General features: G+C 43.8%; 1 protein-coding gene across 17 annotated transcripts in view; it reads left to right on the top strand.

Moving 5' to 3' along the window:
* Positions 1 to 15,335, top strand: part of LOC147114610 (focal adhesion kinase 1) — a 630,568-nt gene that overhangs the window by 467,270 nt on the left and 147,963 nt on the right. For all 17 annotated transcript variants that reach the window (XM_085992416.1, XM_085992424.1, XM_085992409.1 and 14 more), the window contains 2 exons: positions 1,472 to 1,556; positions 14,914 to 15,014. In XM_085992416.1, coding sequence (XP_085848542.1) covers positions 1,472 to 1,556; positions 14,914 to 15,014 — 186 coding nt within the window. The remainder of the gene's footprint in view (positions 1 to 1,471; positions 1,557 to 14,913; positions 15,015 to 15,335) is intronic.

Raw genomic sequence — 15,335 nt, 5'->3', positions numbered from 1 at the left:
AAGTTCCTCACTCTTATTAGCCCCTTGGTTCCCCATTATTTTTGGTATGCTTTTTACATCATCTACTGCGAAGACAGATACAAAATATTTGTTTAAAATCTCTGCCGCTTCCTTACTCCCCATTATAATTTCACCTGTCTCAGCCTCTAAGGGACCAATGTTTACTTTTGCTACTCTCTTCATTTTTACTTACTTGTAGAAGCTCTTACAATCTGTTTTTATATTTCTTGCTAGTTTACTCCTATTTTCTCCCTGTTTATCAATTTTTTGGTCATCCTTTGCTGGTTTCTAAAGCTCTCCCAATCCTTAGGCTTACTACTGTACTATTCTTCCCAACATTATAAGCCTCTTCTTTTAATGTAATGCTATCCTTAACTTCTTTAGTTAGCCACGGATGGATCACTTTTCCCGTGAAGTTTTTATTTCTCAATGGAATGTACATTTGTTGAGAATTTTGGAATATTTTTTTTAATGTTTGCCACTGCTTATCTACTGCCATACCTTTAATCTAATTTCTCAATCTGTCTTGGCTAACTCGCCCCAATACCTATGTAATTGGCTTTATTTAAGTTTATTAAGACTCTTGTTTCTGACTGTAGTATTTCACACTCCAACACAGTGCGAAATTTTATCATGTTATGTTCTCAAATTCTGGTTGGAGCTTGAAACGAGAATCTTCTGACTCATTGGAAGGCGATACCAACTGAATCAGGGTTGGTGGGATCTTGATGACAAACTTGGGACAGGTGATGCAAGGGTACCTTACTTGTCCTGCTCTCAGATTAGTTAGAAGGTGTATCCTACTGATTTGTAACGGGCGGGAGAGTGGGACTAGCTGAAGTGCTCTCATAGGGAGCTGGCACAGGCTCGATCGGCCGAATGGCCGCCTCCTGTGCTGTAACCATTCTATGATTTAAAAAACATGGACACAGCATCTTTGGAACATATAAAAGTCCAAATGAGTGGTACATAGGATGCACATAGAACAGGGCTTATATTATGTAGGCTACACGTCTGTACATTCACCACATGCAGTCCTATCCCCACCCCTACCAATGGCCCCCAAGGACATCAGTTAATCAAGGAAACTAAAGACTCCACTGCTCACAGCAGCATTGACAGAGGTTGTACTCTGCCCACGCCCCGGCCTCGCTCAATGAATTCCCACATACATTGCTTAAATAAGTTTGTGAATATACTGTAGTAGTTAAAAGACCAGGAATAGTCTTTAAGGGCCTTTATGCCAAATCAGGTCGTAACTGAAGAGTATTTCTATCAACTTTTAACATAATGAAATTCCAGGAAATTTGTAATTAATTTACCCAGAAATTGTCTGTCTGTTTGGATCAGGATTATGAAATAATTCTAATGATACAGTGTAGTTCTGTGCTTGGTTCAGGTATGTGTTTATTCAAACCACTCCATTGGTTTAGCAAGCATTGATAACTATATGGTTTTTGTTCTTATACAGGAAAACCCTGCAATGGCAGTTGCCATCAAAACATGCAAAAACTGCACTTCGGATAGTGTGCGGGAGAAGTTCCTGCAGGAAGCCTGTAAGTTTATAAAATGCACTTTTATTCTGCAGGGATCGATCCTTGGACCCCAGCTATTCACTATATATTAATGATCTGGACGAGGGAACTAGATGTAATATCTCCAAGTTTGCGTGTGTGCTGTGAGGAGGATGCCGAGAAACTCCAGTATGATTTGGACAGGTTGGGTGATTGGGCAGAAGCATGGCAGATGCAATATAACGTGGATAAATGTGAGGTTATCCACTTTGGTGTCAAAAACAGGAAGGCAGATTATTATCTGAATGGCAATAGATTGGGAGAAGGGGAAGTGCAATGAGACCTGGGTGTCCTTGTGCACCAGTCGCTGAAAGTAAGCATGCAGGTGCAGCAGGCAGTTAAGAAGGCAAATAGTATGTTGGCCTTCGTAGCGAGAGGGTTTGAGTACAGGAACAAGGATGTCTTGCTGCAGTTGTACAGGTCCTTGGTGCGACCACACCTTGAGTATTGTGTGCAGTTTTGGTCGCCTTATCTGAGGAAGGATGTTCTTGCCATGGAAGGAGTGCAGCGAAGATTCACCAGGCTGATACCTGGGATGGCAGGAATGACGTATGAGGAGAGATTGGGTCGATTGGGCTTGTACTCGCTGGAGTTTAGAAGAATGAGAGGGAATCTCATCGAAACTTATAAAATTCTAACAGGACTAGACAGACTAGATGCTGGAAGGATGTTCCCGATGGTCGGGGAGTCCAGAACCAGGGGTCACAGTCTAAGGATAAGGGGAAAGCCATTTAGGACAGAGATGAGGATGAATTTCTTCACCCAGAGAGTGGTGAACCTGTGGAATTCTCTGCCAAAGAAGGCAGTAGAGGCCAATTCATTAAATATATTCAAGAAGGAGTTGGATATATTTTTTTAAGGCTAAAGTGATCAAGGGATATGGAGAGAAGGCAGGAACAGGGTACTGAATTTGGATGATCAGCATTGAATGGCGGAGCAGGCTCGAGGGGCCGAATGGCCTACTCCTGCTCCTATCTTCTATGTTTCTATGTTTAAATGTAAATATAACATTTCAAACAACTGCTGTATATGTGAGATTAATAAAGATAGTTCCAGTTGCAGAGCTAGCACAGCAAAGATGCAGTGGGCAGGATGGCCATCTCCTGTTCTGTAATTTCAGTGATTCTTTGAGTGATATCTAGCCTTCAAAATATTTAATTGTACTTCACAGCGACACATTGTAGCTAATTTGGTTCATCAGACAACAGACTAATGTGGGCCATTGTAATGTGTACATTGAAAACCCATATTTAAAAATTGATGATGTGAAGGTAAAATCACAAGCTTGTGATGGTCACAACTTCAAGGACGTAAGACCAATTTCAAAAATTGCCAAGGATTCCACTTGCTGTTTAGATGCCTGATGTTAAATTAACTTTGTTGCCCTGTTAATGACAGAAAAACTGGACTTCCCCATAACCCTTTGACACATTGCAAGTCACGACCTACGGTTTGCCATAAGACTCTAAAGATGGGATCTTGAACGCCTCAGCTTATTTTTTCAGAGGGGATAGAGAAGAGTTCTAATACTTTGTTCTGAAGTAACAACTGTTTTATTACATTTAGAAAATATATGGATAAGAGACCATTCCATGCTGTCCAATTATGCTAGATATCCTGCTAGATAATCTGCCCACTTACAAGGGCTCTACCACTTTGATGTTATCATGCTTCCTGTGCTACCATTTTAAATTCATGTTGGTTGTGACTGACCCACTGAAGTCTTGCTTTCGCTGGGAATCAAACCCAATGAGTAGCTAAGCTTCGCAGTTTAATCGGCATCCTTTACTAGGTTAGCTGACCTCAGCCAGGATGGTGGTCAGGGTGCTGTAGCAGCGTGGCCATCATATGGCCTTAGTGCATCAGCGTTAGGGAGGGGAAAATTGACCGGTATTTCTGCTCCCGATTGCTGTCCAGTAACCCCTGCTTGAACATGTGTATATACGTCAGACGAGGATAGGATCTGTTTTGCTGTGATGCCTCACTTGGTTGAGTAGCCTACTGGCACTCACTGTTGAGGCTCACACATGGGCAATGAACATTTGGATGAGATATTGTATGGTGACCAAAGCCCAAGGAACTGTGCCCTGGCAAGGAGTTAGTAACCAGGACAGGTGAGGTGGGGAGGGCGGGGGGGGGGAGGCAAATTAAAAAAACATGGTCAAACCTTATGAAACTGTCAGTCATAATGAGGATAGCCTTGGATGTTAGAAAATCTTTCTATTACATTCTTCTCTTTGCCAGCAGCACAACTGTCTACCTATATTTACTCTTCCATTCAACTCTTATGGTATATGATCAAACCATTTCAGCTTTTGCTCTGCATAGTGGGGTCATTTCTCTGTTGGGACTCATTCCATTCTCTTCGAATGAGTCAGATCTTCAGCCAGTAGGTACATTTGCCCATCACAATCTTCACACTAAAGAGTACAATTGTGTTATGGTACTGGGCAGAGGTCGTGAGTTCAATAAAGTGAAACTGAATTCAATAAATCTGATCATTGGTGGGGTTTTACCTGGAAAATAACTATGAAAGCTGCCAGATTATGCTGAAAGCACAATTGGTTTACGATTGTGCTTCATGGAAGGGAATCTGTCTGGCCTGCCCGGTCTGTGACATGTGACTCCAGCCCCACATTATGTAATTGTCTCTTAATGCTCAGGGCAACTAGGAATGGGCAATAAATGCTGCCAAAATAAACCACATCCCAAGCAGACATTTTTTTTTAAAGTAGTGCGTTCTGTAACTGAAGGTAGACCAATCCTCCTTAATCGATGTTGGTTACTCTGGATTTGCAGTCCATACATTGCTGCTTTCATAAGCATAAATTGCATAAACAAACAACTTCTTGTATCTACATAATTTTTCCTGTCAAAAATTCTCTGGGTCAGTCTGGTAGGTGACCTGGGAAGGATTCGAGGCAGTTCTGCGATAAGGTAGATTGGGAAGCAGTTTGATTAGACAGACATAAAAGACGGGGTGAGTGAGTGAGCAAGCTTGCAGGCTGGCAAATAATCTGGGCAGGTAGGTGAAAAGCGGAAAATATTCAAAGCCTGATGACTTCCACGTCCAACACTTCCCCCTGACCCCCACTCTGTCCCAGGTTATGGCTCTCTCGCACACTCCAACGCCGACCTGGCAGCAGCCCCTCCCTCAGTCCCCATGTTACAGTACCTCCCTGAGAGGGATATACCCTCCAACCTGTGATATATTGCCTCCCATATTCCTACATATGCTCAGCCTTGGAAAGGCAAGTGCTATTGGATATATCAAACTTTATTTTAATAGGCTGAGTATTGCATGATAAAATACTCCTGTCGTTATTGAATTATTTCTGCCAACTCACTATTAGGAAAGCCACATGTGATCAGTGCGTGTGTTTTTCTCTCTCGATCTATTTATCTATCTGTCTGTCTGTCTGGGACTTCCTGCCCTGCTTGTGGCACTTTACCTCGTTGAGCCACTTGGCAGAATAAACTCATCAAAATGTGAATTGTTGTGTTAACTATTGTAGCTACCTCTTTCAGGATTAGAGGAACAGTTTGTTATAGTAAGAGGTTTGAAATAACATTTGACTCAGCTACCTAACTCCATCTTATTTTCACTGTGACTTGAAGTTGAACCCTAACCCTGGTGAAGAAGCAGTAAAAGTTGGGATTTTAAGCCAGTGACTGAGCATAGTGAAAGCATTGTTCAAAAGCTGGCCAGGCAAACTGCTGTGGAGCAAGCCTGCTCTTTAACAAGACTGACACAAATCTTGTGGCCCCTTTCTAACTATCGGCTGCTTTTGATGTCTTTATAGCAGAGATGTGGTAAGAGAAGAGGATCATGGAATCTTACAAGGCTTCTTTTTCTTCAGTGGTGTGTTTCTCTGACTGGGAGCAGTAGCATGCTTCTGGTTTCTAAACAAAAACTGCCTTCAGCTAAGCTGAAGTCTGTAAAATATACAGATGGAGATATGTTGTGGCAAACCTAAAATTATAATGGAGAACACAGCTATTCATATACTGATGCCAGATATTGTTTTGAGTCTCGGAAGTCCACGATGAATTATATCTAACAAGGTAATAATTTTTACAACGTGAAGCTTTTGCAGAAATTATTTTCTATATCTGAGAAAAGTTTTGATCGGGGTGGGGAACGGAGGAGGTTGAGATAAAACTTTATTTTATGTGGCATCACTAGCAAGCCTGCATTTATTGCCCATCCCTAGTTGCCCTGAGAAAGTGGTGGTGGACCGTCTCCTTGAACCGCTGTATTGGTGAGCCTTGGTGAGACCACATCTCGAGTATTGTGTGCAGTTTTGGTCGCCTTATCTGAGGAAGGATGTTCTTGCCATGGAAGGAGTGCAGCGAAGATTCACCAGGCTGATACCTGGGATGGCAGGAATGACGTATGAGGAGAGATTGGGTCGATTGGGCTTGTACTCGCTGGAGTTTAGAAGAAAGGGGATCTCATTGAAACTTATAAAATTCTGACAGGACTGGACAGACTAGATGCAGGAAGGATGTTCCAGATGGTCGGGGAGTCCAGAACCAGGGGACACAGTCTAAGGATAAAGGGTAGGCCATTTAGGACAGAAATGAGGAGGAATTTCTTCACCCAGAGATTGGTGAACCTGTGGAACTCTCTACCACAGAAGGCGGTGGAGGCCAGTTCATTAAAATATATTCAAGAAGGAGTTGGATATATTTCTTAAGGCTAAAGGGATCAAGGGGTATGGGGAGAAAGCAGGGACCGGGTACTGAATTTGGATGATCAGCCATGATCGCATTGAATGGCGGAGCAGGCTCGAGGGGCCGAATGGCCTACTCCTGCTCCTATCTTCTATGTTTCTATAGTGATTTGATGCAACTGAATGGCTTGCTAGGTCACTTCAGAGGACAGTTAAGAGTCAACCACGTTGGTGTGGGACTGGAGCCACATGTAGGCCAGACGGATAAGGACAAGAGGTTTCCTTCCCTAAAAGATATGAGTGAACCATTTGGGTTTTTACAACAATTCAACAACGTCATGGTAATGTTTACTGATACTAGCTTCTTATTTCTAAATTTCTTTTTAAATTGATACCAAATTGCCATGGTGGGATTTCAACTCGCGGTCTCTGGATTACTCGTCCAGTGTATAACAACTGTACTCGAGTGTCATGTCGGAATGATGGTTGCAGTTCAAAAACCCCCATTCAAGTGGCTGATTTATCTAGAAAACTGTCCTGGACACATTGTAGAGACTCTTCTTCTTTGCCACTAAGATTACTCTTATCCCAATTGCATATCTCCTCTGCTATTGCTTTTCCACTGGTGGTCTATAAATACAGTGCTACCCACTTATCTCTAACCCGTTTATGTTCGAGATAAGTGGGTAGTCCCACTTGTTTTCAGCAAAAAAGTGAAGTCCTAATACCGTCTCCGTACATTAATACCAAACTTACTGCAAATGTTGATCTCAACATAAACCCTGGCCGCCTCCTTCTACAACATTTTTAAGTCGCTTATAGGCCTTCTGTTATTGCCACATATGTTGACAGATGTGAGACGTGAGTGAGTTTGGCACCTGCTTTTTAGGTCTATAAATTAGACGTGTTGCGAGTACCCATCGTGGTTAACTTAAGGTGGATACCAAAACTGAAATTAAACAAAAATTTAATTTGACAATGCTCGAGCAGAAAGAAAGAAAGACTTACATTGATATAGCGCCTTTCATGATCTCAGGACGTCCCAAAGCGCTTTACAACCAATGAAGTGCTTTTGAAATGTAGTCACTGTTATAATGTAGGAAACGTGGCAGCCAATTTGCACACAGCAAGGTCCCACAAACAGCAAAGTGATAATGACCAGATAATTAGTTTTAGTGATGTTGGTTTAGGGATAAATATTGGCCAAGACACTGGGGAAAACTCCCCTGTTCTTCTTTGAAATAGCACCATGGGATCTTTTGCCGTCCACCTGAGAGAGTAGACGGGGCCTCCGTTTCGCATCTCATCCAACGAACGGCACCTCCTCACTGCTGCACTGAAGTGTCAGCCTAGAATTTGTACTCGAGGTGAGAATGCTACCTCTGTTAATGTTATTGCGTCATTACCCTTTCACAGCAACTTTTGCTTAGAGTTCACCAGTCTTATTGAAAATACTTTGTCCATTAATGTACATACAACCTCCTTTCCATCCCCAATGCCCTGTTGTCTGGCAGTCTTACTCATTTTACTCTGTCCTCTTTCTGATCTGTTTTTCTCTCATCTTTCCAACACTCCATGTTTTGTTTAAACTATCACTGACTTGCTCCCCTTACTCCACATACCTTTACCAAATGTATAAAAAAATGAGTACCTTAAATGTTTCCATAAAATTTTACATCCGTTAATGAACGGTCCTACCTCAGGTGCTAAATAGATGGTTTAGCACCTTCCACCAAAGACTTATACTTTGCACTTCAGAAAGACCGCACAAATTTAAAGGAGATGCTTCCTTATTTAGTGAGCTGCTTATTCTGTCTCTTATCCTTCCTTCAACTGTTTTTTCTCTCTGATACTGCTATCTGGTGCTGCTATCTCTTTTGTCTCTCGCACTGCTTGTTCTGGTTCCAATGTTTTCTTTCTCTCCCTCTCTCACCTGTCACACATCAGAGAAATACAATCAGTAACCTGGGGCATTCCAGCAGGTATTGCACAGCCTGCTCTGCCTCTTCCTTAAGTATACATAATATGAGTAACTGTGGAGCAAACTGAGGTTTTTTTAATTTGCACTTGGGATGTGGACGTCGCTGGCAAGGCCGTCACTTATTGCCCATCCTTAGTAGCCCTTGAGAAGGTGGTGGTGGGCTGCCTTCTTGAACTGCTGCAGTCTGTGTGGTAAAGGTGTTCCCAGGAGTTCCAGGATTTTGACCTTCAACAGTGAAAGAACAGCAACATCTGTCCGTTGGGATGATGCGTGACTTGAAGCAGAGCTTGAAGGTGATGGGGTTTCCATGCACCTGCTGCCTTTGTCCTTCTAGGTGGTGGAGGTCACGGGTTTAGGAGATGCTGCTTTAGAAGTCTTGGTGAGTTGCTGCAGTGACTGCTGCCACAGTACACCAATGTTGTTCAAGAGGACTGCTTTGTCCTGGATGATGTTGAGCTTCTTGAGTGTTGGAGCTGCCCAGGCAAGTGGAGAGTATTCGATTATACTCTTTACTTGTGCCTTGTAGATGGTGGAAAGGCTTTGCGGAGTCAGGATGTGAGACACACGCCACAGAATACTCAGCCTCTCACCTGTGCTAGCCAAGGCATTTATATATTTTTTTTATTCGTTTTTATGGGATGTGGGCGTCGCTGGCAAGGCCAGCATTTATTCCTCATCCCTAATTGCCCTTGAGAAGGTGGTGGTGAGCCACCGCCTTGAACTGCTGCAGTCCGTGTGGTGAAGGTACTCCCACAGTGCTGTTAGTGAGGGAGTTCCAGGATTTTGACCCAGCGACGATGAAGGAACGGCGATATACTTCTATGTCAGGATGGCGTGGAACTTCGAGGTGGTGGTGTTCCCATGCGCCTGCTGCCCTTGTCCTTCTAGGTGGAAGAGGTCGCGGGTTTGGGAGGTGCTGCCGAAGAAGCCTTGGCAAGTTGCTGCAGTGCATCTTGTAGATGGTACACACTGCAGCCACGGTACGCCGGTGGTGGAGGGAGTGGATGTTTAAGGTGGTGGATGGGGTGCCAATCAAGCGGGCTGCTTTGTTCTGGATGGTGTCGAGCTTCTTGAGTGTTGTTGAAGCTGCACTCATCCAGGCAAGTGGAGAGTATTCCATCACACTCCTGACTTGTGCCTTGTAGATGGCGGAAAGACTTTGGGGAGTCAGGAGGTGAGACACTCGCCAGAGAATACCTAGCCTCTGACCTGCTCTTGTTGCCACAGTATTTATGTGGCAGGTCCAGTTAAGTTTCAGGATGTTGATGGTGGGGGATTCAGCGATGGTAATACCATTGAATGTCAAGGGGAGGTGGTTAGACTCTCGCCTGTTGGAGATAGTCATTGCCTGGCACTTCTTTGGCGCGAATGTTACCTGCCACTTATCAACCCAAGCCTGAATGTCATCCAGGTCTTGTTGCATGCGGGCATGGACTGCTTCATTATCTGAGGAGTTGTGAATGGCGCTGAACACTGCAGTCATCAGCGAACATCCCCATTTCTGACCTTACGTTGGAGGGAAGGTCATTGATGAAGCAGCTGAAGCTGGTTGGGCCTAGGATGCTGCCCTGAGGAACTCCTGGGGCTGTGATGATTGACTTTCAACCGCCACAACCATCTTCCTTTTTGCTAGGTATGACTCCAGCCAGTGGAGCGTTTTTCCCCCGATTCCCATTGACTTCAGTTTTACTAGGGCTCCTTGAAGCCACACTCGGTCAAATGCTGACCTGATGTCAAGGGCAGTCACTCTCCCCTCACCTCTGGAATTCAGCTCCTTTGTCCATGTTTGGACCACGGCAGTAATGATGTCGGGAGCCAAGTGGTCTTGACTGAACCCAAACTGGGCATCCATGAGCAGGTTATTGGTGAGTCAGTCCCGCTTAATAGCACTTTCGATGACACCTTCCATCACTTTGCTGATGATTGAGAGTAGACTGATGGGGTGGTAATTTGCTGGGTTGGATTTGTCCTGCTTTTCGTGGACAGGACATACCTGGTCAATTTTCCACATTGTCGGATAGATGCTAGTGTTGTATCTGTACTGGAACAGCTTGGCTAGAGGTGCGGCTAGTTCTGGAGCACAAGTCATGATAGCCGGGATGTTGTCAGGGCCCATAGCCTTTGCTGTATCCAGTGCGCTCAGCCGTTTCTTGATATTACGTGGTGTGAATCGAATTGGCTGAAGACTGGCTTTTGTGATGGTGGGGACCGCAGGAGTTGGCCGATGTGGATCATCCACTCAGCACTTCTGGCTGAAGATGGTTGCAAACATTTCAGCCTTGTCTGTTGCACTCTCGGGCTCCACCATCATTGAGGATGGGGATATTCATGGAGCCTCCTCCTCCTGTTAGTTGTTTAATGGTCCACCACCATTCACGACTGGATGTGGCAGGACTGCAGAGCTTTGATCTGATCCGTTGATTGTGGGATCGCTTAGCATGCTGCTTCCACTTTTTAGCATGCATGTAGTCCTGTGTTGCAGCTTCCCCAGGTTGGCACCTCATTTTTAGGTATGCCTGGTGCTGCTCCTGGCATGCTCTTCTACACTCCTTGTTGAACCAGGGTTGGTCCCCTGGCTTGATGGTAATGGTAGAGTAAGGGATATGCCGGGCTGTGAGGTTACAGATTGTGGTAGAATGCAATTCTGTTGCTGCTGATGGCCCACAGCGCCTCATGGATGCCCAGTTTTGAGCTGCTAGATTTGTTCTGAATTTATCCCATTTAGCACAGTGGTAGTGCCACACAACACGATGGAGGGTGTCCTCAGTGTGAAGACGGGACTTCGTCTCCACAATGACTGTGCGGTGGTCACTGCTACCAATACTGTCTTGGACAGATGCATATATGGCTGTCCATGACAATAATGGTAGCAGTGACCGCCGCACTATATGGCTAGTCCAGTTCAGTTTCTGGTCAATAGTGACCCCCAGGATGTTGATGGTGGGGGACTTAGCAATAGTAATGCCATTGAATGTCATGGTTATGCTGTCTCTTGTTGTAGATGGTCATTGCCTGGCACTTGAGGCGTGAATGTTACTTGCCACTCATCAGCCCAAGACTGGATGTCGTCCAGGTCTTGCTGTATGCGGGCATGGACTGCTTCTTTGAGGAATTGCGATTGGAGTTGAACACTCTGCAATTACAGTATTAGCAAACCGTTCCACTTATGATTGAGGGAAGGTCATTGATGAAGCAGCTGAAGATAGTTGGGCCTAAGACGCTGCCCTGAGTCAGTAACACTCTCACTTCTGAATTAGATGTCCCACTCCAGTATCTGAGCACATAAGCTAAGCCGACATGTAAGTACTAAAGAGTGCTACATTGTTGCCATTGCATCTTTCTGGTGAGACATTAAACCATGGATGCAGCTGCCTGTTCAGGATGTAAAAGGTCCCATGACACTATCCAAAGAAGTGTGTCCTGGCCAACATTCCTCTTCAGCTACCAAAAAAGGATCAATTGCTCATTCGTGTCGTGTGGCGTTGGTGGGGCCTTGCTGTGCACCAGTTGGCTGCTGCTTTGCCTGTGTAAGTCACTGCATTTCAAAAATTGTGATCTGCTCTGGGATCTCCTGAAGATGGGGTAGGATGCTGGGGTGCTTTTTGGAGAGCAGGGTTTTGGATTTACACTCTACTATCCACCTACATCATAGAAACGTACGGTGCAGAAAGAGGCCATTCAGCCCATCGTGTCTGTGCCGGCCGAAAAAGAGTTATCCAGCCTAATCCCACTTTCCAGTTCTTGGTTCGTAGCCTTGTAGGTTGCAGCACTTCAAGTGCATATCTAAGTACTTTTTAAATGCGATGAGGGTTTCTGCCGCTACCACCCTTTCAGGCAGTGAGTTCCAGACCCCCACCACCCTCTGGGTGAAAAAAGTTCTCCTCAACTCCCCTCTAATCCTTCTACCAATTACTTTAAATCTATGCCCCCTGGTTATTGACCTCTCTGCTAAGGGAAATAGGTCCTTCCTATCCACTTAATCTCGGCCCCTCATAATTTTATACACCTCAATTAAGTCTCCCCTCAGCCTCCTCTGCTGCAAAGAAAACAACCCCAGCCTATCCAATCTTTCCTCATAGCTAAAATTCTCCAGTCCTGGCAACATCCTCGTAAATCTCCTCTGTATCCTCTCTAGTGCGATCACATCTTTCCTGTAATGTGATGACCAGAACTGTACACAGTACTCTAGCTGTGGCCTAACCAGTGTTTTATACAGTTCAAGCATAACCTCCCTGCTCTTATATTCTATGCCTCGGCTAATAAGGAAAGTATCCCGTATGCCTTCTTAACCACCTTATCTACCTGGCCTGCTACCTTCAGGGATCTGTGGACATGCACTCCAATGTCCCTCTGTTCCTCTACACTACTCAGTATCCTACCATTTATTGTTTATTCCCTTGCCTTGTTAGCCCTCCCCAAATGCATTACCTCACACTTCTCCGGATTGAATTCCATTTGCCACTTTCCTGCCCACCTGGCCAGTCCATTGATATCTTGCTGCAGTCGACAGCTTTCTTCCTCACTATCAACCACACGGCCAATTTTTGTATCATCTGCAAACTTCTTTATCATGCCCCCGACATTGAAGTCTAAATCATTGACATATACCACAAAAAGCAAGGGACCTAGTACTGAGCCCTGCAGAACCCCACTGGAAACAGCCTTCCAGTCACAAACACCCGTCGACCATTACCCTTTGCTTCTTACCACTGAACCAATTTTGGATCCAACTTGCCATTTTCTCTTGGATCCTAAGGGCTTTACTTTTCTGACTAGTCTGCCATGTGGGACCTTGTCAAAAGCCTTGCTAAAATCCATGTAGACTACATCAAACGCACTACCCTCATCGACCCTCTTTGTTACCTCCTCAAAAAATTTGATAGAATTACTGTAGTCAGATACAGCCTTCCCTTAACAAATCCATGCTAACTGTCCTTGATTAATCCATGCCTTTCTAAATGACGATTACTACTTTTGCACAGAATTTTTTCCAATAATTTGCCCACCACCGAGGTTAGGCTGACTGGCCGGTAATTACTCGGTCTATCCTTTTCTCCTTTTTTAAACAACGGTCGGTACACATTGGCAGTCCTGCAATCCTCTGGCACTACACCTGTAGCCAGAGAGGATTGGAAACTGATAGTCAGAGCCTCTGCTATTTCCTCCCTTGCTTCTCTTAACAGCCTGGGATACATTTCATCCAGGCCTGGTGATTTATCTACTTTCAAAGATGTCAAACCCCTTGATATTTACTCTCTATGTTTATCTCATCTAATATTTCACACTCCTCCTCAACTACAATGACTGCATCGTCCCTCTCTTCTGTGAAGACAGACGCATGAATGCCCACATCTTCCGCCTCCACACACAGGTTACCTTTTTTTCTCTAATAGGTCTTACTCTTTCGTTAGTTATCCTCTTGCTCTTTCTGTATTTATAAAACATCTTTGGGTTTTATCTCCCCATATATGGTATAATTAATACAGTTTGATAAAGAAAACAAATAATTAATTTCTTACTATTGAAAATGCCTTTCCCCAGACTTCCACTGCTGCCCACCCTGCTTGCCTTTGGCTTACTGCTAGAAGGGGAGAGGTATTGCCCAGGTGGTCCAGTTTCAGCCACTGTCCCCATTGGGAGATACTGCACCTTCTGTTTAGCATTCAAACCTGTGTTCAGCTACTCCATGCCACTGGGCAGTAATAGTATTATTGTCCTATATTTTAGGCACAGTTACATCAACAGTTGTCACTTCATGATTCTTAAATCAGGTTTTACACCATCAATCCTAGCACACTAGCTTGTAGAGATGTGTTGATACTATGGCAAGGATGGTGTCACATCACAGGAATTTTGTTTTGACTTTGTAATTCAGCTGCTAACCATTGTTTACAAAAAAAACTTAGAATTTGTTTTAGCCATCAAATAAATTCCTCCTAGTTTAGCCAACTTTTGTGCTGTAAAGTTTAAATGGCCATCTGATTGTTCAAATAAATTGTGCTGGCTTTAGGCTTGCATTGCTGTTTGTATATGCATTTAATAATAATTCTCACATTTGAATAATTGGTGTGCCATTCATGCAGGGGTCCTCTTAATGTTTTTGGCTAAATTTTGAGCTCTCTGACTAGGCATACAATAGCAACCTAGGGTAATTTGAATGCCGGTTTTTCCCTGCACTTTCTTTTGGGAAAAGTCTGGTTTCTCGCACATTTTTCTGATGGCTCAGCTGAATATAGAAATTGATAATGAGAAGAACTTGTGATGTTCCACCACTGCACAGTGCAGCATTTGTGGAGCTCCACTTATTGATTCAGACTTTAACTGGTTAATTTTTAGTCACTTTCTTGCGGTAAAATCAGGAAGCACTTCTTCACGTAAAGGGTAATGGAGTTCTGGAACTCTCTCCCTGAAAAGGTTGTGGATGCTGAATCAATTGAATCTTTCAAGACAGATCGATAGATTTTTAGGTAAGGGTTTCAAGGGGATATGAAGCAAAGCTGGGTAATTGGGGTTGGGATACAGATCAGCCATAATCTAATTGAATGACAGAACAGGCTCGAGGGGCTAAATGGCCTCCTACTGTTCCTATGTTCCTACTATAGTTTTGGCCTTTCTCTCTTATTTAGTTAATAAAATATGCCTTCACTAAAGATTAACAAATACTTGTTTCCTTTCTTAAAAGTGACGATGCGGCAGTTTGACCATCCTCATATAGTGAAGCTGATTGGTGTAATTACAGAAAACCCGGTCTGGATAATTATGGAACTGTGTACATTTGGAGAGGTATGATCATATGCACTGACAAATGTAATCGAGAACATGTAAATACTATGACAGAGTCTATTTGGTTATTTTTAACATAAATTCAGTGAGAATGAGATGGGTTAGTTCAGGGTTGTCAGCGCGCATTTATAGAAAGCAAGATATGTCTGACAAATTTAATGGAGTTCTTGAAGAATTAATGGAGTGTAATGCTGAAGGAAATTCAGTGCATGCTGTGTACATATATTTTCAAATGGCATTTGATAAGGTGCCACAAAGGCGGCTAATTGATAATATGCAAGGTATTAAAGAATTCAAATAATTATCTACCACCATTTCTGG

This window comes from Somniosus microcephalus, chromosome 7 (assembly GCF_052327205.1).
Source record: "Somniosus microcephalus isolate GS21.2 chromosome 7, FLI_Smic_1.0, whole genome shotgun sequence".
NCBI classification, from domain to species: domain Eukaryota; kingdom Metazoa; phylum Chordata; class Chondrichthyes; order Squaliformes; family Somniosidae; genus Somniosus; species Somniosus microcephalus.
Note: the sequence above shows the minus strand (reverse complement) of the source record. Positions and strands in the feature narration are given on the sequence as shown.